Genomic DNA, 19926 nt, shown 5'->3' with positions numbered 1-19926 from the left:
TGCATATAGCCAATGATGAGGAACTCTACATCTCTGGAGGGAGCCTGTTCTACCTTGGGCAGCTCTCATCAGGCAAACTATTTCCCCTTGTATTGACTTGATATTCCTGTCTGAAATTTCCACCCATTTTTTTAGATTGTTTTCTGGATCCAAGTAGAGCAAGACTTCTCTCTCTTCTATGTGACTCCCTTTCAAAAACTTGAAGACAGTTAACATCCTTTCCCTCATATGCTCTCTCTCCACCAGCTAAACACTCCCAGTTCCTTAAACCAGTTCTCTCAAGACATGGCTTTGGCTCATTATTTAAATGTGGTGCCCAATTTGGAACTATGCTCAAAGGGCTTTAAAAGACTATCTGCCTTTTGATCCAGCCATAGCACTACTTGATTTATAACCAAAAGAGATAATAAGGAAAAAGACTTGTACAAAAATATTTATAGCCGTACTCTTTGTGGTGGCAAAAAATTGGAAAATGAGAGAATGTCCTTTGATTTGGGAATGGCTAAACAAATTGTGGTATCTATTGGTAATGGAATACTACTGTGCTCAAAGGAATAAAGAACTGGAGGAATTCCATATGAATTGGAATGACCTCCAGGAATTGATACAGAGTGAAAGGAGCAGAGCCAAAAGAACCTTATACACACAGAGTGATACACTATAGTATATAATTGAACATAACAGACTTCTCTACTAGCAGCAATGCAAGAATCCAGAGTAAGGCTGAGGGACTTATGAGAAAGAAAACTAGCCACATTCTGAGGAAGAACTGTGGGAGGAGAAACACAGAAGAAAAACAACTGCTTGAACATATAGACTGATGGGGATATCATTGGGGATGTAGACACTAAAGGATAACTCTACTCCAACTATCAATAATATGGAATTAGGTCTTAATGATACATGTAAAACCCAGTGGAATTGTGCATCAGCTACAGGGGGTTTTGGGGGAGAGGGAAAGAACACAAAACATCTAACTATGGGAAAATATTAAAAATAAAAATTTAAAAAATAAAATAAATGTGGTGCCCAGAACTGAGCAAAACACTTCAGATACTGCTGGACCAGGACAAAGCACACACTATACCTCCCTTGTCTAGACACTCTGACTTCGTTAATTTGGCCTCAGATTGATTTCATTAGGTTCATTTTAGCTGCCTCATTAAGCTGCCAGCTCCTGGTGAGCCTGTAGTACAGTGAAATCCTTAGGACTTTCCCCACAAGAACTAGCAACCTTTTTTTTCTTTTTATAACTTAATATATATATGCATATATATCTATAAAACATGTATTTCTATATCACTGACATCATAAATGAGCACTGCAGAAAAATGCTTATGAGGTACACAAAGCATTAGTTATCTCCATTTAACAGCCGAGGGAACTGAGGTCCAGAAAGGCATTTATATTTTGTTTTTAAGTAGGTTTGATTTTGTATGGATGTCCCTTTGTAATTCCCCATTCCATAGCCACATAAAAAAAGACCTTGGACAAGTCACTTATCTTCCTTAGGCCTCAGTTTCCTCATTTGTAAAATGAGGGGATTGGACTAGATGGACTCTGAAGTCCTTTCTAGCTCTAAACCTATGAGTAGCCATCTACAAGGGGACAACAAAATAGATAAACAATGTCCGCATGCTCAAATTATGACATGTAGTTGGATGGACATTGATTCTACTCTGATCTAAATCCATTTAGCATACCACTGCTAGGGTGATTTTCCTAAAACGATCCTTTAATCAAAACAAGTTGAAGGGTGGGAATACAAGTCTGCAATTTTATAAACTGTTTAGGAGCCTCCCACCTGTAAATCACCATCGGTTTTGCTAAATGGAACATAAGGCAGTCATAGAAATGCCAAGTATCTGGTGAAAGCATAAAAAATGAAACTGACTACATCTAATAGCAAGGAAATCACTCCGGATGAAGGAGCTATTTCTGAAATCACCTGCCTTTATAGGTCAGATCATTAACAGTTTTAAGGGCAAAGTAAGCACCTAAAAGAAAAGGGAGAGAGAAGGTACTATGTTCAAGTATGATTGCTTTAATGCCACTTATCTGAATCAACTGTCATCTCTGAAAAGTGAGAAACAGGAATAAAGACATTGACTAGGGCAACGAAGGGCCTTAAGTCCAGGCTATGGAAGGATTAGTTGAAGAAATTGGGGATGTCTAACTTGGAGAAGAAAAGACTCAGGGAGACATAGTAGCTGCCTTCATATATTTGGCAGGGTTGTCATGTGGAAGAGGGGATCAGACTTGTCTTACCTGGCCACAAAAGTAAGAATGGGAGCAATAAATGGAGAAAAGTTGCAAAGACATTAATTTAGACTTGTCATAAGGAAAAACTTTTTAATAATGAGCATTGTCCCAAAGTGCCATGGGCTCCCTTGGGAGGTAGTGGGTTCCTTTTCCTTAGAAGTCTGCAAGTTAAAACTGGGTAACCACTTTTTGTTTGTGCTGCAGAAGGGATTCTTCTTCACATACAGTTCACACTGGATGGCACTGAGGTCCTTTTTATGCTTCTGTAGTTTATTAACAACATTTAGCGGATACGAAAATATTTATCACATTGAGGCTGCTAAGAGAGCCCAGAAACTGCCTGAGCCAGCAAACATTCTGTGATCTTCTTTCCAAGTAGAAAAGAAACAGCAGCCAAGGGCAAGACAAGTTTAGGGTCCAAGCTTATTTGCAAAACAGATGATGGTGGAAGATTATGAGCAGCATTGCCAAATGGAATGAGGAAAAAACAGCTTAGTAAGAAGTCAGGCTTGTAGAGAGTTTGGTGTGAGACCCAGCTAAGTCAGATCACCCTAGAGACATATGTAGAGGAAACTAGAAGATCTCAAACAGACACAAAAGGAATCAGATCTGCCAGAATTTTAGTAACAATCTACTTAGAGGAGTGGAACCACAGCCTTTGGACTCTATCTCCTCAGTGACCATTGAGGAAGCATCGATGAAATTTAAGACTATGTAGTAAACAGGAACAGCGTTCTTAAATCAAATACAAATACAGAAGAAAGCTACACTGGAGGCTAGGGCCAATGAGGATGGAACTCTATTAAAGGCACTTGGAAATAGATTTCCTGGATTTATAAAGAGAAGATGCTAAAAAGATTGGAAAAGATGTCTTCTATCATGGCATGAGCAAGATGGAAATATGTATTGCATGAAAGTACTGGTATAACCTATATCAGACCATTTACTGTCTTGGGGAAGAAATGGGGAGAAGGTAAGGAGAGAGAAAATCTGAATACTGAAATGTCAGAAAACAATTGTCAAAAATTGTTTCTATACATAACTGAAAAAATATAATTAAAGAAAAAGATTGGAAAAGATCACAGACTATTAACAAACTAAGGGGAGTAAGAAGATAGCAGACTGGTTTTTCATCTTTATAAAATCATCAGAATAGTTTATGCATCCAATAAGAATGGCCTTGGTCAGAAGTGTTGAACATGCACCAGAACGGTCAACCAGTGTGGCCTTTAGCACTCCTGACCATAGCCCAAACCAGGTTAAAATGTAATTGGGAAAGATTTAAGAAAATAAGAAAGATACAATAAATCCTAGATCAGTGATTCCCAAAGTGGGCGCCACTGCCCCCTGGTGTGGGTGCTGCAGCGATCCAGGGAGGCGGTAATGGCCACACTTTTTTGTATTACATTCTATTCTGAGTTCAATAAATAGTTTCATAATTTCTAGGATGCTAAGTAATATTTTTTCTGGAAAGGGGGCGGTAGGCAAAAAAAGTTTGGGAACCACTGTTCTAGATAATATTACATTTTAAAACTGAGTCAATATGTAGCTCACAGGGATCCTTGTGATCCTTATGTATGGGGTAGTGGCCCTGTTTCTATCTGAGTTGGACACTAGTGGCCTTGAAGCATGAGAAAGTACAGACAGGCTTTTGCAGATGATTTTCTAAGGACAAATTCCTATTGGCTAACTGCTGAGGGGTGTAAAGAACAAAAGAGTCTCTTGGGCGTGTTGTTTGTTGGCTTCTTTTAAAAAACAGTTGATTTAGAAGAACAAGATGTGGCCTTGAAGTTGGATAAGGCATTGATCTCTCCCAGGTGTGTGTTAAAGGGATGACCATGACTTCACAAAGTCCTCCTTTGCTGCTTCAATTTGGCATGGAAAAGCTGTCAGTGTCAAACATGAAGGGGTTGGGCTAGACGGGCTCCAAGATCCCTTCTAGCTCTAAAGCTATGATCCTATTTTTCTTTTACGGTTAAAAATTATGGGACTGGGGAGCATGTATCCCTTTCCTTTCATTTATTATTAATAAATAGTTTTTTAAAAACCCTTCTATCACAGAACTGATATTAAGTATTGGTCTTAAGGCAGAATGGCAGCAAGGGCTGGGCAAACGGGGTCAAGGGACTTATCCAGGATCACACAGCTAGGAAAGCATCTGAGGCTGCATTCGAACCCAGGGACCCCCTCCCCCCATCTCAAGACCTGGCTCTCTATCCCCTGAGCCACCTAGCTGTCTCTACCCTTTTCTTTCATTTAGAGACTATTTCCTGCTTCCCAAAGGGCTGGTCCAAAGCTGAGTTAGAAAGACTTTGAATCAGAATGTGGGTCAGTTATCCATGGACTAGCTTCATTAAGTGCAGAAAGGCTCATCAATGGGGTGCTCACCAGGGGTGTTCAGACACAGTATAGGTGCAAAGGGTGGGCCCACACTGATGAAATTATGGCTTCGTCAAGGTCCCAAGACACTAAAGCCAATCTCTCGTCACCACTGTCTAGAGGCTTTATCAACACTGTGGACAAGCGTGTAGGGACTGTGTCAGCCTTACCTTAAGACAATTTACATTGGTAACTTAATAATATATGGTGTCTTCAATATGTACAGAATAGTTAGAAGAGTCTATTAAAGTTGTGAAATAAGGAAAAAATAGAAGAAAATCCTACTGTCTCATTCTAGCCTATGGAGATGCTTGGAATGAGATTATTTCCCCAAATCTTTTCACATCCAACACTATCAGGCTACCGGTGACTTTTTGGATCCTTACCAGTCACTCTAAGGTATTCCTCTCTCTTTAGGGAGAGATATTCTTTAAAAATTTAAAAATTGTTCACTTTGTTGATCTGTTTATATGATATGCTTGTAAATTCATATGTTAGTGCTAGTGATTTTTTCAAAAAGGTCCTATGCCTAATGAAGTAATCTCTAGGTACTCACAAGGATTTTCCTAATTTGAATGAGTTGGAAAATGGCAGAGAAGGGGAAGTTGGCCTCTGTGTCCACAGCTATATTTTAGGTTTTCACACACACATACAAGTTGGTTTCCAGCTTAGTGATTAGCCATGGATTCACCTTGGATGAATGGCCTTCATGACACTTTGCAAGGAGGTCCAGAATGAAATTCAATCTGGCTGGATTCCTTTGTAATAAAACCCACTTCTGTTCCCCCTTATTATCCAGGCCCTTGCTTCTGCTATCTGTGAGCATTCTGTTCCATACCCAGACCTGCTCTCTTGCTCTCTTGCTCTCTTCTCTTCCCCAGTTCTAACTTTGAGTCAGACCAAACACAGATTGGATGGGAATTAGATAATTTCTGAGACTGGAGACATAGTAGAAAACTGGCTGTCTTTCCCTTCCCAACAGCAGTTTTATGGGGATCAAAAAGCTAGCGTGCAGTGTGGGGATGGGAGTAATGTGTCTTGATAGGATGAGAAAGGCGACAAGGGGAAAGGATGTTATAGAAAAAGCCTCAGTTCTCTCAGCTCTAAAATGAAAGAGTTTGGGAGCAGCTGGGTGGCTCAGTGGATTGAAAGCCAGGCCCAGAGACAGGAGGTCCTGGGTTCAAATATGGCCTCAGATACTCCCCAGCTATGTGACCTTGGGCAAGTCACTTAACCCCCATTGCCTAGCCCTTACTTAGCCTTGGAACCCATACATAGTATTGATTCTAAGGCAGAAGGTAAGAGTTTTAAAAAATGATAAAATGAAAGGGTTGAAGTGGATGACCTTTTAATTTCTTGTTAGAAATCTAAGTCATTGAGGACAAGGTCTCTCTATCTTCCTTTTTCTCTCTGTATCCCCAGCACTTAGCAAGAGGCATAGTACACAATAGGTGCTTAATACACACTTGCAAATTGACTGATTCTAGCTCTAAAATTCCAGGGTACTTTTTCTAAATCAAGGGTTTTTAAACTTGTGTTTCATGATCTTTAAGGTGTTTTTTTCCTTCCTTCCTTCTTTCCTTCCATCCTTCCTTCCTTCTTTCCTTCCATCCTTCCTTCCTTCCTTCCTTCCNGCTGCAAATCCTAGAAAATGGTTATAAGTTGGAGAAAAAAAGAAGACAAAAAGACTAACAATTAACAAGTATTTGCTATGGGAATTAAGGGTGCCAATCATAGCTACATTAATTGCTGTTTAGAAGGGAATACAAAACAAGAGATAAGGTGGGCAGATTGGCTTACTCAGAGACTTATTTATTAGTTACCACATTTTCATGGATGAGGGAGGAATTTATTCACTGATTCCCTTGGGGCATTTTTTCTGTCCCTGTGTCTGTCTGGCTTTATCTCTCCTATGTCTCTCCTCTCTTTCTCTCCCTTTCTCTCTCTCTTTCTCTCTCTCTCTCCCCCAAATTCTCTCTTTAAAAACATTTAGAATTATCACATAATTTAAATTATAGAATGTTTTGAAAGAAATTCAGTCATTGCATTCCTGCACACCTTAACAGTGAATACTAGTAATAACTAAGTATTGCCAAAGAGAGAGCCTGTTGGATAAACATTAATTAATAGATTAAGATCATGTTTAAGGTATAGTTATTTATATTAAGATGAGTACAGCTAAGATGCCTGAAAACACTCCTCTCAAGTAGGCTAATTCTTCCCTCAGCAATCTTGTTTATGCTATTAATTTGCTCAACAAACTCTTTGTTCCTAGATGATACAAATTTAAACTTCAGCCTAGGCTATTTCAAAATTATTATGAATTCCAGATTCATGGAGTTAATGAACTCTTACAACATGAACATTTGATATAAAAATTATGTCTCCTTATTCACTTTGAAAGTTTTGCTGCCTTAAATATAACTATTATTTCATATGTTCAGAAGTTTTTCTTCTGATTTATTCATTTAATCAATATTTTATTTTTTCCAATTTATGTGAAAATTTTTTTCCTTTGAACTTAAAATTTTTTCCAATGATATGAGGAAACAATTTCTGATAGTTGTTTTCTGATATTTTGCGATTCAGATTCTCTCCCTCCCTCCTTCCCCTTCCATTCCAAGAGGTGATAAAATAGTCTGATATAGGTTATAACAGTGCTTTCATACAATACATACTTCCATTTTTGAGAGGAATGACCACCTACTGAAAGAATCTTGAACTTGGCATTAACGTGGCAAAGGCTATTTTATTTTTTCCTCATGAGACTGGGTATTCCCAAGCCAGTGTTACAGCCAGCAAGCAAGTACAAGGAGTGGAAGCATGCAGGCTCGCCTGGGTGACCTTTGGCTATTACTAGAGAGTTATAATCTAGTCAGGAGAGTCAACTGATCAGACTCAAATTTACAACCCCAATCATTCACATGAGTTTTAACCAAAGTAAAGAAACTTCATCTGTTAGCCTCTTACAGGACAAACCTGTTCCTCCTCATGTCCTGATCATGGTGTGGGGAAAAGGAGCTTAAGTTAGGAACATGAAAGTTAACTCAATTTCTTTTCTTTTCTTTTCCTTTCTTTCCTGTCCATTATATGGGCTTATGAAAGGAGTCCACCATCTTGTCAGGACAAATTCCTCACAATTTTCTTCACGCCAAATAAAGTGAAGAATGACATGCTTTGATCTGCATTTAGACTCCGACAATTCTATCTTTGGTTCTGGTTAGCATTTTTATCATGAATCCTTTGAGATTATTTTGGAAATTTGTTTTGCTGGTAATGGTTTAGCCCTTCACAGTTGATCATTGTACAGTATTACTGGTTCTGCTCACTTCACTTTGCATCAGTTCATATAAGTCTTTTCAAGTTTTTCTGATCTCATCCTATTTATCATTTTTTACATGCTGTAGTATTCCATTACAACCATATACCACAACTTGTTCAGCCATATCCCAAGTGATGAGCATCCCCTCATTTTCCAATTCTTTGCCACTACAAAAAGAACTGCTAAAAATATTTTTGTACAATTAGATCCTTCCCCCCCATCTCTGATCTCTTTGGAATATAGACCCAGCAGTGATACTTGTGGGTCAAAGGATATGCATAGTTTTATAGGCCTTACCCGGTTCCATACTGTTCTCCAGAGTGGTTGAATCACTTCATAGTTCCACCAATAGTATATTAGTGTCCCAATTTTCCCACATCCCCTTCAACATTTATCACTTTCCTTTTTTCTCATGTTAACTAATATAATAGGCATGAGGTGATATCTCATTTGTTTTAATTTATATCTCATCTGTTTTAAATTACATTTCATAGGATTATAGTTTCAGTTGAGTAATGCTTTGTATTCTTATAAATTTGACTCGATTCTCTATATATTTGAGAAATGAAGCTTTTGTCAGAGACATTGCTATAAAAATTGTTTCCCAATTTATTTCTCTTCTAGACTTGGTTTCATTGGTTTTGTTTTAATAAAACTTTTTTAATACATGTAAAAGTTTTAACATTCATTTAATTTTTTTTTACTTAATCAGAAACTTTGTGTGATCATAAGCAAGTCACTTAACCCCCATTGCCTAGCTCTTACTATTATTCTGCCTTGGAAGCAATACTTAGTATTGATTCTAAAGCAGAAGTTAAGAGTTTTAAAAACAAACAAATAAATAAATTTAAAGTTCCAAATTTTCTCCTTCTCTCCCTCCCTTCCCACATATCTTGAGAAGCTAAATAATTTGATTTGTTATACATGTGCAGTCATGCAAAACATATTTCCATATTAGCCTGTTCTAAAAAATATACAAATCAAAAACAAAAAAAATAAAAATGATTAAAATAATATTTCAATCTACATTCATATTCCTTCAGTTCTTTAGGATTTTTCACCATACGTCCTTTGAGATTGTCTTGGATCATTGAATTTCTGAGAGGACCATTGTATTTCCAAGAGTAGCTAAGTCATTTATAGTTGATCATCATATAATATTGCTTTTGCTGTGCACAATATTCTCCTGGTTCTGCTCAATTCAATTTGTATCAATTCATAGAAGTCTTTCCAGGATTTTCTGAAAGCATCCTGCTCCTCCATTTTTTATAGCACAATAGTGTTCCATTTCAGTCATATACCACAACTTATTCAGCCATCCCCCAATTTCCAATTCTTTCTCAACACAGGACTTACTATAAATATTTTTGTACCTATAGATCCTTTTCCTTTTTGAAAAAAGTTCTGTGGAATAGAGACGTAGCAATGCTATTGCCAAGTCAAAGAGTATGCACACTTTTAAAGCCTTTTTGGGCATAGTTCCATATTGAATGATTAGTTTACAACTCTACCAACAGTGTAATCATGTTTGATTTTCTCACATTCCCCTCCAGTGTTTGTCATTTTCCTTTTTAGTCATATTAGCCAATCTTACAGCTATGAGGTAGTACCTCAAAGTTATTAAAATAATTTTTATTTTATTGAGGTAGTACCTCAAAGTTATTAAAATAATTTTTATAATAAAAAATATTTTAATTTTAAAAAATTCACATTTTTCTAATTGATAGTGATTTCAAGCATTTTTTCATGTGATTATGATAGCTTTTATTTCTTTCTCTGAAAACTTCCTGTTCATATTCATTGACCATTCATCAATTAGAGAATGATTTGTATTCTTATACATTTGACTCAGTTCTCTATTTGAGAAATGAAGCTTTTATCAAAGAAACTTGCTGTAAACCCTGCACCCCCCCAACTCCCAGTTTTCTGCTTTCCTTCTAATCTTGGCTACATTGATTTTGTTTATACACTTTTTTTTTAAATTTAATGGGATCAAAATTTTCTATTTTATATCTCATAATGCTCTTGGCCTCTTGTTTGATCATAAAATTTTTCCTTATCCATAGATCTGAGAGGTAAACTGTTCTATGTTCCCTTAATTAGCTTCATCTAGAGACAGGAGGTCCTAGGTTCAAACCTGGCCTCAGCCACTTCCCAGCTGTGTGACCCTGGGCAAGTCACTTGACCCCCATTGCCCACCCTTATCACTCTTCCACCTATGAGACAATACACCGAAGTTAAGGGTTTAAAAAAAAAAAGTGGTGATAATGAGTGTCTTTCCTTTACTCTTGATCTTTTTTTTTAAAACCTTCCATCTTGCAGTCAATATATTGACTCCAAGGCAGAAGAGTGGTAAGGGTAGGCAATGGGGGGTCAAGTGACTTGCCCAGGGTCACACAGCTGGGAAGTGTCTGATGCTGGAAATGATCTCAAGTCTTCCTAACTCCAAGTCTAGTACTCTATCCATTGAACTATCCAGCTGCCTCTGAACATTTATTCAGTTATATTGATAATTTTCCTAATGTTGAACCAGCTCTGCATCACAGTGTTTGATCTTTGTGATAAATTCCTATAATCTTTTGTTTTATTTAAGGTTTTTGCACCAATGTTCATTAGTGAAAATGATTTATATTTATCAGAGGAGTTTTCACTCATCCTGGTTTAGGTATCAGAACCATATTTGTATCATAAAAGACATTTGGTAGAGATCCTTCTGTGTCTAATTTTCCAAATAATTTGTATAATATTGGAATTAATTGTTCTTTTAATATGTGGTAGAATTCATTTTTGAATCTTTCTGGTCCTGATGATTCTTTTTTAGTGAGCTTATTGATGCTTGTTCAGGTTTTTCCAAGATAGGATTATTTATTCTATTTTCTATTTTTTCAAATCTGGACAATTTATATATATTTTAAAAATATTTATCCATTTAACTTAGATTATTAGATTTATTGGCATATAAATTGGCAAAATGATTAATACTTGCTTTAATTTCCTCATTTGCAGTGAATTTACTCTTTTCCTTTTTGATCAAGTAATTTAGTTTTCTTCTTTTTTAATCGATTAACCAATGTTTTATCTATTTTGTTGCTTTTTCTTTCGCATAAACCAGCTCCTCATCTTGTTTATTAGTTCAATATTTTTCTTACTTTTAATTGTATTTATCTTTCCTCTGATTTTCAGGATTTTCAATTTGATATTTAATTAGAGAATTTTAATTTTTTCTTTTTCTGGTTGTTTTGTTTTGTTTTTTAGTTCTTTGCTCAATTTATTGATTTTTTTCTTTCTGTATTGATCTAAGCAATTTTTTTCACTTTTATATATACATATATGTATATGTATATATAAAAGCTCTCTGATAGACTTTATGCTCCTTGAGGGCAGGGACTGGTTTTTTTATATCCTTAGTACCTGGTACACAGTAGGCAGTTAATAAAAGCTTGATAATTGATTGATTCTGTGGCCACAGATAAACTCTCTCTCTACTCCCATATTGAGCTCCAACATTGAGAAACTGCCTAGCAAAGTGTCAGAATTTAAGTCAGGTGCATCTGACTGAGTTCAAATCTCACCTCCAGTTAGGTGACCCTGAGTAAGTCACTTAATGTCCTTCATCCTCAGTTTCCTCATTGGTAACAATATACTATATACATACATTTGTACGCAATTATATAGATACCTCTGGGAGTAATACCTGCTATAACTTCCAAAGAGCAGTGAGGATCAAAGGAGAAAATAGCTCAAAGGAGTTCCGTTGACCTTAAAGCAGCATAGAAATAGGAACTCTAATTATCCTAGTCCTCCTTGGAGAACCTTTTCCAAGTCTGAGTGTCCAGAGGGCAAATTCAAGCTGTCTGTGAACCCTCGGATTACTGGAGAGTTGAGGGAGAAGCTTGCTTTGGGCAGCTGGACAGAGGAGTGGGGCATGCAAAAAATGTCCTCGGGCGCTGGGAAGAGGGAGAATGGAGCAACTTCCTGAGTGCTAGCTCTGCACACATGCCACATCTTCACCAACACTGTCCTAGGCCATCATCAAGCAAATCACAGACCTTTAGGACTGAAGGGCTCTAAGAAATCTAAGCAAGTCTAAACATCACCCCACCAACTTTGCAGAAAGAGAAACCAAAGAGAGGTCCAAAGAGAGGAAGGGACACATGGCAAAGGGGTCCCAAGGGGGATGGAAGAGGATGAGGATTGCTTAGGGAAGCCCATCTCCACTGGAGGAAACAAAACTCGGGGTACCTGTCTTCTTACATGGGAGCTAAGAGCAGGGCAGATTTCCTACAAGTAGGAGAGACAAATTCAGTCAGTGACCCCTGACCCAGGAGATGCTCGGTCCAGGCTTGCAGCAGTTCTTATAGGCAAGATCCCAGTGGTTCCATGGCATAGAATACTGGTGGATCTCTAGGCCTACATTCTAGGTTCTGCACTTGAGGGAAAGGCACATGGAGGGAGCTACCAGCTGAGATCCTGAGCTTAACCCCCATATTGCTGTGGGTTGGCTCTTCTCTGGTTTGTGTCAATTAGGGTTGGTTTGTGCATGGCCTGAGGTCAGAAGAAGAAGCCAGGCCTGACAATGAGAATATGTCACCAATTCTGTAGGCTCATAGTCCATGTTTGCTGTTGTTCTGTCAATTGGTCAGATCTGACTCTTGGTGATCCCATTTGAGGTTTTCTTGGCAAAAATACTGAAGTGATTTGCCCTTTCTTTCTTCAGGTCATTTTACAGGTGAGGAAACTGAGGCAAAAAGGTTCAGTGACTTGCCCAGGGTCATATAGTATCTGAAGGTGGATATGAACTCAAGCCAGGCAGGGCTTTGTTCAGTCAAGTTGTTTCACTCATGGCTAACTCTTCATGCCCCCATTTGGGTTTTTTGTCCATGTACCAAACAGCAATTCCTCTGGTCTGGCTCCAGGGGCTGACTTAATAACTTAATTTATATTCTGACCAAACTGGCCTATTTACTGTTCTGTGAACAAGGGGTTCCTTCTCTGTCTCTTGAGTTTTTTGCATAGACTTTCTCCTATGTTTGGAAGACTCTCCCTCCTTACCTCTGTAGCTCAGAATCCCTAGCTCCCTCTAAGATTCAGCTGAAAGGTCACTTCCTACAAGAAGTCTTACCAGATTTATCACAGTTATTAGAACTTTACTTAACTTTGTATTTAAGAGACAGCACAGCATAGTGAATAGAGAATTAGACCTAGTCAGGAAGATTTGGGTTCAAATCCTGCCTTTGCCACATACTGACTATAGGACCCTAGGGAAGACACTTAACCTTCTTATGCTCCAGGAGAGTCTTTACAATTGTAAATTCAGGGAAAAGTGTAGGTCTATCTATACTGGTAGAGGAATTTCCTTATACAGAAATCCAAACACTGATATTTTTTTCAGTTACATGTAAAAACAATTTTCAACAGTTGTTTTCTGCATTTTAGGGTTCAGATTTTCTCCCTCCCTCCCTTTTCCCCACTTCCCCAAGGCAGCAAATAGTATAATATAAGCCATACTACTAGTGAATTCATGTAATACATATTCACTGATGATTTTTTAAAATTTATTTTCTGGGAGGCAGCTGGGTGGCTCAGTGGATTGAGAGCCAGGCTTAGAGACAGGAGGTCTTGGGTTCAAATGTGGCCTCAGATACTTCCTAGCTGTATGATCTTGGATAAGTCATTTATCCTTCTATTGCCCCACCCTTACTACTTTCCTGCCTTGGAACCAATACATAGTATTGATTCTAAGACAGAAGGTAAGGGTTTGAAAAAAAATTTATCTTCTATTTTCATATTATTTCCCACTCCCAGAAGAAAATAATCTCTTTGAGGATGGGAGGTCTCATTTTTGTCTTTGTATCTGCAGCACTTAACAATGTGTGATACACAGTGGGCACTTAATAAATAATAATTGATTTGGGTTTAGATAACACATCAGAATGGAAAATTAAAATCACAGCACTGAAAATAGAGGCATCGAGGTATAGTTGGGAGAGGAAAAACTCTGCTGGCTTAAGAGTAAGGAAACGTGGGCTCTAGACCAGGTTTTGTTACTAACTTGCTTATGTGACTTGGGAGAAATTAACTTGCCTCTGGGTTTAGTTTGTCTGTGAAATGAGAGGGTTGGACAGAATGATCTCTACTATCCTTTCAGTCATTTCTGACATTCTATAATAAAGTGAAGAGGCAGCTGAGTTTAGGCAAAATAGTTGTGTCTACTTCTTGTCCTTCCTGATATGGACTGTGGGCTACATCAAGAGCTTGCAAAACTGGGAAAAAAGTTGGTTACGGTACCACAGCCTTCCAATACACAGTTCTTTCTTTCTCCCCACTCCCTTCTTCTTTCCTTCTTCCTTTTCTCCCTCCTTTCCTTCCTTTCTCCTTTCCTTCTTTCCTTTTTCTCCCTTCCTTTCTCCTTTCCTTTCCTTTCCTTTCCTTTCCTTTCCTTTCCTTTCCTTTCCTTTCTCCCTCCCTCCCTTCTTCCTTCCTTCCTTCCTTCCTTCCTTCCTTCCTTCCTTCCTTCCTTCCTAGCACATTCTAAGGTTTGCAAAGAGCTTTGGAGATGGTGCCTCACAACAATTTAGTGAGGCAGGTACTATTCTCACCCCAATTTTAGAGAAGAAACCAGGGCTCATGGCAAAAAAAAATTAAGTGATTTGTTCAGGGCTGCCCAGTATCTGGTGTGGGATTTGGATCCAGGCCATCTTGACCCCAAATCTGATACTCTTTCTGCTTTGCTACTCTGCCTTTTTGATATAATATATCTTCTTCCTTCTCTCAGTTGACAATAATATCAATAGTTAACATTTGTAATACACTTTAAATATAACATTTTAATTTGTTCTCTAAGATAATCCTGCGAGATAGGCTTTTGCTAGCCCAATTTTATAGAGGGAGAGACCAAGGATCAGGTTAATTGACTTCTTAGGGCTTTCCCGTCTCTTTTTCTAGCACTCTGTCTATTGCATTGCTGAGAAGTCTTGCTAATAATAAGCAACATTTATTAGGTACTTTCTCTGTGCCAGACATTGTACTAAAAATACAAAGAAAGGGGAAAAAATCCATAAGAAGAATGCCAGGAAAGAAGTCTGAGGGCTACTTCTACTTGGTATTCCTATTAAACTGGCTGAAGAGATAAGGGCTTGTGGTTGGCTGTGATGATGACCTTCACCCCAGGTGTAATCATGTTTCTTTTCCTACTCTGGCCCTCTCCATTTACATGGTCTACATGTAGTCCAACCAGTCCATCATCTATTCCCAAAGGGGTACTAGTAACAAAGCCCTGGGGATTTAGGACAAGGAAGAGGGAAAGCTTCTGTTCACACCAAAAGTGCAGGGAGCTTGCTTACCAATGCCACTGCAACGGGCTGAGTCTAGGAAAAGAGCTTAGGACACTGGCCCCAGCGTGACTGGTGTGTGTGTGTGGGGGGGTGCCACTTGGCTCCTGTGTGATAGATATTGCCAGGTCAGCCTTAGTGACCTAGACCACCAGGGAAGAATTCATCAAAGTTACATTCCAGAAATTGCTATACATACATACTTGGACTTCATTTGCCACCAGGCCTGCAGTCACCATGCCTATGCCAGAAAGAAGAAATGGAAACAGGACCTGGAGCAAGATGGAGCCAAAGGTCTCAGAGATGAATCCATTAGGGGACTTGATCACCTCACAGGAGAAGCCCCTCAGCTTCATTCCTCGGAAGCGGAATTCCATATTTATCTGGGTGACGACCATGGTTGGGCCCCTCACCCCATGCCCATGGGAGGAAGCAGGAGGAGAATCAGGATACGAGGCAAGGCCACCTTCCTGGAGGTCAGAACTGACAAGTCTCTTCCTCCCTCTCCCAAAGCGTTCGTTCTTCTCTGTTTCCAAATAAGGACACCTGGTGGATTCTCCCAAGAAGCCAGTTCGGGAAAAGGGGTGAGTTCTCTGTTGAGTCTCTGTTCACGGGCACCGCACGGCAGCAGAGAGCTGTTTTGAATACCCCCGAATGGGGAGGTATGAAGTCCAAAAGCAAAGAAAGAGAGGGACAGAGAGAGGGAGAAAGGGCCCAGTTCTGTGTGACTTGGTGCCCGCACTCACAGACTCACCACTGGTGCCTTACAGTAGTGGTACCACGGAGCTGTTCTGCTTGGGCAGGAGGCGTTCTGTGACAGGAAACCTAAAATCCTGGAGCCAGTAGAAGAGGCTGCTGTCCTGCTCCCAGACCAAGCCTTAATTCTCTCCCAAACTCTTTAGGACAAGAGCCTAGCAAGGCAAGTCCACTCTGGACTCTGACTTTTGTCTCACTCTCTTTTCCCCAGGAAAGGGAAGGTCATGAGAAGGACCTAGGAGGTGGGCGGTGACTGCTTCAGTGGGTGGCCTCTTCTGTTGGTGGGAAAGGTTGAGGAGAACTTTCATCTAAGAGCCAGTTCAGACCAGCTCTAAGTCTTCCTCACTGGGCTTTCATGCCAAGGAATCGGAACAGGCTACAAGATCCCAAGAAGATAAAGAATGTCCTTTATGTCCTACTATTCATCTTCTGATTGGTTTGTGAAGGCCTGAGATCAGATGCCCAGTGATTTTCTGTTTAGGAGTATGTGGTTATCTCTCCTGGCCTCAGAATCATTTGTGCTGGTGATAAATCTCACAGACTTCTCCCAAACTGGGGTAGCAGGCTGCTTCCTCAGCTCCTAACACCTAACACTCGTCTAAGCTAGTGTGCCCTCCATCTTGGTATCAGCTGTGCCCAAGAGCTGGAAGCTCAGAGCTGTCAAAGGACACCCTGACCAGTTCTATTGTTTGGTGTCACCTGTTCATTCCAAAGACTGTGCGGAATGGAATGCCCAGTCGCAGTGGGACCTATCAGAGGAGGCAGGAAGGAACCAGATACCAGGAGAGGAGGCTTTGGTGTTTACTTGAGGGGCTGGCCTCCAGTCTGACCTCTTCAAAAAACACAGCTCTCTACATCCCACCCCTCCACTCACACCTCAGGTCCATGGAGGCCACGCATGTGACAGCCCTTTGGGAAGTGGGAAGTAACCTATAAATGAAAGGGAAGGAGTCATTAACCTCTCAACTCCATAGCCCTTCAGGAAGGAAGTGTTATTAGGCACTCCAGGCTCCAGGTGAGTAAATGACACGGAAGCATCAGAGGTAGAAAAGACCTACCACATACCAATGTCCATTCCCTCATTCCTTCCTACGTGTCTCTGACAAATTGGAAAAAAAAAAAAAAAGACCGACTTAGCCAGTGGAGATACAAAGACAAAAATGAAATAATACCTTTTCTCATTAGGCATACCCATAAATACAAGCTATGCCTCATGGGGCCAATTAAATTGTTGAATTTGCCTATAGCACTTATCCATTCCCCCAACTGGTGATCCTTTTCATTCCTCCTGCCCTTTCTAAATGGTTCTTTTGTCTCCTGTTTTCATAAGACAGCTGGTTGTCAATAAATCCCCCAGAAAAAATTCACTAAGAGTTTCAGTGATATAATAATAATAATAATAATAATAATAATAATAATAATAGTATTTATATAGCACTTTAAAGTCTGTAAATTTTTGCCCAGCACAGTCCCCTGGCACATGGTAAGCACTTTAAAAATTCTTGCCTTTTGTCTTAGAATTGATGTAAGTATTGATTCCAAGGCAGAAGAGCAGTAAGGGTTAGGCAACTGGGATTAAGTGACTTGCCCAGGATCACATAGGTAGGAAGTGTCTGAGACCAGATTTGAACCCAGGCCCTCTCAACTCTAGGCCCAGGACTCTATCCAGTTGAGCCACCTCACATAATAGGCATTCAATAATATCTCCACTAATTGAAAAGTATTTTACATATACTATTTTCCCTTCACAATAGCACAGGGTATTTTAAATCCCCAAATTGAACTAGAATGGCTTAGGAACAGATGATTCAGTTGCTATTTGAGCTAGAAGGCCTTCTCCTGCATAACCTGTCAAACCATTCCATGAGGCCTTATTATGGCCTCAAAGGGACTACTTACCCATTTTTTCTCTTACCTTAACAAAATTCAAAACTATTCCAGCCAAGGTCATTCCCACACCTGCAAGCACAAATGGAATGAGCACCTGGAGGAAGATGGTCAAAGTTGTCTCTTCCAGAGGCTTTTCGTTCTCGAATGGATATCTCTTCTGGGAGGTCCATGGCACATCTTGAGCTGGGAGATGCCCTGGGCTCTCCCCTCTGGACAGAAGCTGCTCCTCACTCCCCAGCTGCCCTTCTTTCCTTCTCTGCCTTGCCTCCTCTCCTCTCATCTTGGGTCACTTTGAGGTCACTTCATTCATTTCCTCTGGGATTATGGGAAATAAGATAAGAAAAGAGTTTCTTAGAAGTTATCACAAAACAGAAGCTTCATTTCAGAGGTAGGAGGAAGGTATACATAGGGTCAAGAGGAAGAAAAGGAGGCCCAAAGAGGCAGTAATTTGTTCAGGGTCACAGAGGTAAGTGACAGAGCCACAATTTGAACCCAAGTCTTCTGATTCCAACTCCAGTGTTTTCTTCAGTACCCCATGGGTTCTCCAGTACAGAAACCCTCAGGCTCCTTTAATTCTACACTGATGAGATGAAGTCTCTTGGATAATAATGCCTGATATTATTAGCAAAGTGTTTTATGCTTTTTAAAGTCTCCCAAGGGCAGTTAGGGGAAACAGTGGATAGCGCACTGGGCTTGAAATAAGGAAGATTCATCTTCATGAATTAAATCCAGCTATGTGTCCTTGGGCAAGTCACTTAACCCTCTTTGCCTCAGTTTCCTCATCTGTAAAACAAACTGGAGAAAGAAATGGTAAAGCACTCCAGTATCTTTGTCAAGAAAAGCCCAAATGGGGTGAAGCAGAGTCAGGCATGACTAAAATGACTAAACAAGTCTCCCAAAGTATCATTTTACCAGGATTCCATAACAACCTCAATCTAGAACTATGATTTCTAACAGGGCTAGGGAAAAGAATTTTAGAAAGTCCCTGAAGTCACATACATACATTCAGTAGAATCATAAGATCACAGCTTCCTTTTCCATATTCCACTTCTCAAACTTTATCCACAAAAAATGGATTATTCTCCATGCTTCCTCTTTTCTCTGCCTTCTTCCATCTCCAATGGACTCCCCCCCAGCTCTCACCTATCTCCCTTTAATAATATTCTTCCTTTCTAAGTTGAGCTCATGAAACTATGGCCAAGTCTCTTTCCAAAGCCAAAGTGATCTTAACTTCTCAAATGTATTTTTTTCTTGTTTGTTTGGTTTTTTAAATGAACTTAATCATCAAAACCCAAATCTTTCAATGTACAAAGGACAAAAAGAACTGTATATGAAACAGAGCTTCTGTAATATTATTTAAATAGAATACATTTAATAAGGTAGTAACAACAATATCCTGTCTGTGCCTTCTTTGTGTTTTTGTTTAATTGATACTCTTTTCTTCCCTTCCTTTCCTTTTACTTTTTTCTTTTACATCTTTGCCCTTTTTACACTCCTACATTAGTTATTTCTATGTGTCTCCCCACAAGCTTATTTGGGAGATTACATGAAAGCCAGGAATATGGCAGACTGATCTATACACTCCAAGGGCCCCTATCTCAGTGCTTTAAATGTAAGTAATAAAACAAAAATTTGTTAAATTGGCTTTGGTCTCTCACTGACCATCCCACAGACCTGGGATTCAATCCCTCCTCAACTCTGCCCTCTTTGGACCCTGAACCTCCTTCAAGAAGTAGCTCAAACATCACCTTCTACAGGAAGTCTTTCCTGATTCCCCCAACTGCTAGTGGATTTTCTAAACTTGTCCATCACTCCTTCAACTTCCTCTGGCTCCCTTCCCCTCTTAGAGGAGAACTACATCTCATAGTTGACTTTAAAAAATGTGGCTTTCACTAAGAATTCTCTCTTCTCCCTTTCTCATTTCACATCTCCCCCTTCACCTGTCTTACATGAAAAAGTGGCCCTTCTCCTTGCCATGGGAAGCCC

General features: G+C 39.5%; 1 protein-coding gene across 1 annotated transcript in view; it reads right to left on the bottom strand.

The window, feature by feature from the left end:
- Positions 1 to 19926, bottom strand: part of SLC41A3 (solute carrier family 41 member 3) — a 66112-nt gene that overhangs the window by 36807 nt on the left and 9379 nt on the right. Inside the window, exon 2 of the mRNA XM_044676142.1 lies at positions 17966 to 18255. Coding sequence (XP_044532077.1) covers positions 17966 to 18220 — 255 coding nt within the window. The 5' untranslated portion in view covers positions 18221 to 18255. The remainder of the gene's footprint in view (positions 1 to 17965; positions 18256 to 19926) is intronic.

The sequence above is a fragment of the Gracilinanus agilis genome, chromosome 1 (assembly GCF_016433145.1).
Source record: "Gracilinanus agilis isolate LMUSP501 chromosome 1, AgileGrace, whole genome shotgun sequence".
Lineage (NCBI taxonomy): Eukaryota > Metazoa > Chordata > Mammalia > Didelphimorphia > Didelphidae > Gracilinanus > Gracilinanus agilis.
Note: the sequence above shows the minus strand (reverse complement) of the source record. Positions and strands in the feature narration are given on the sequence as shown.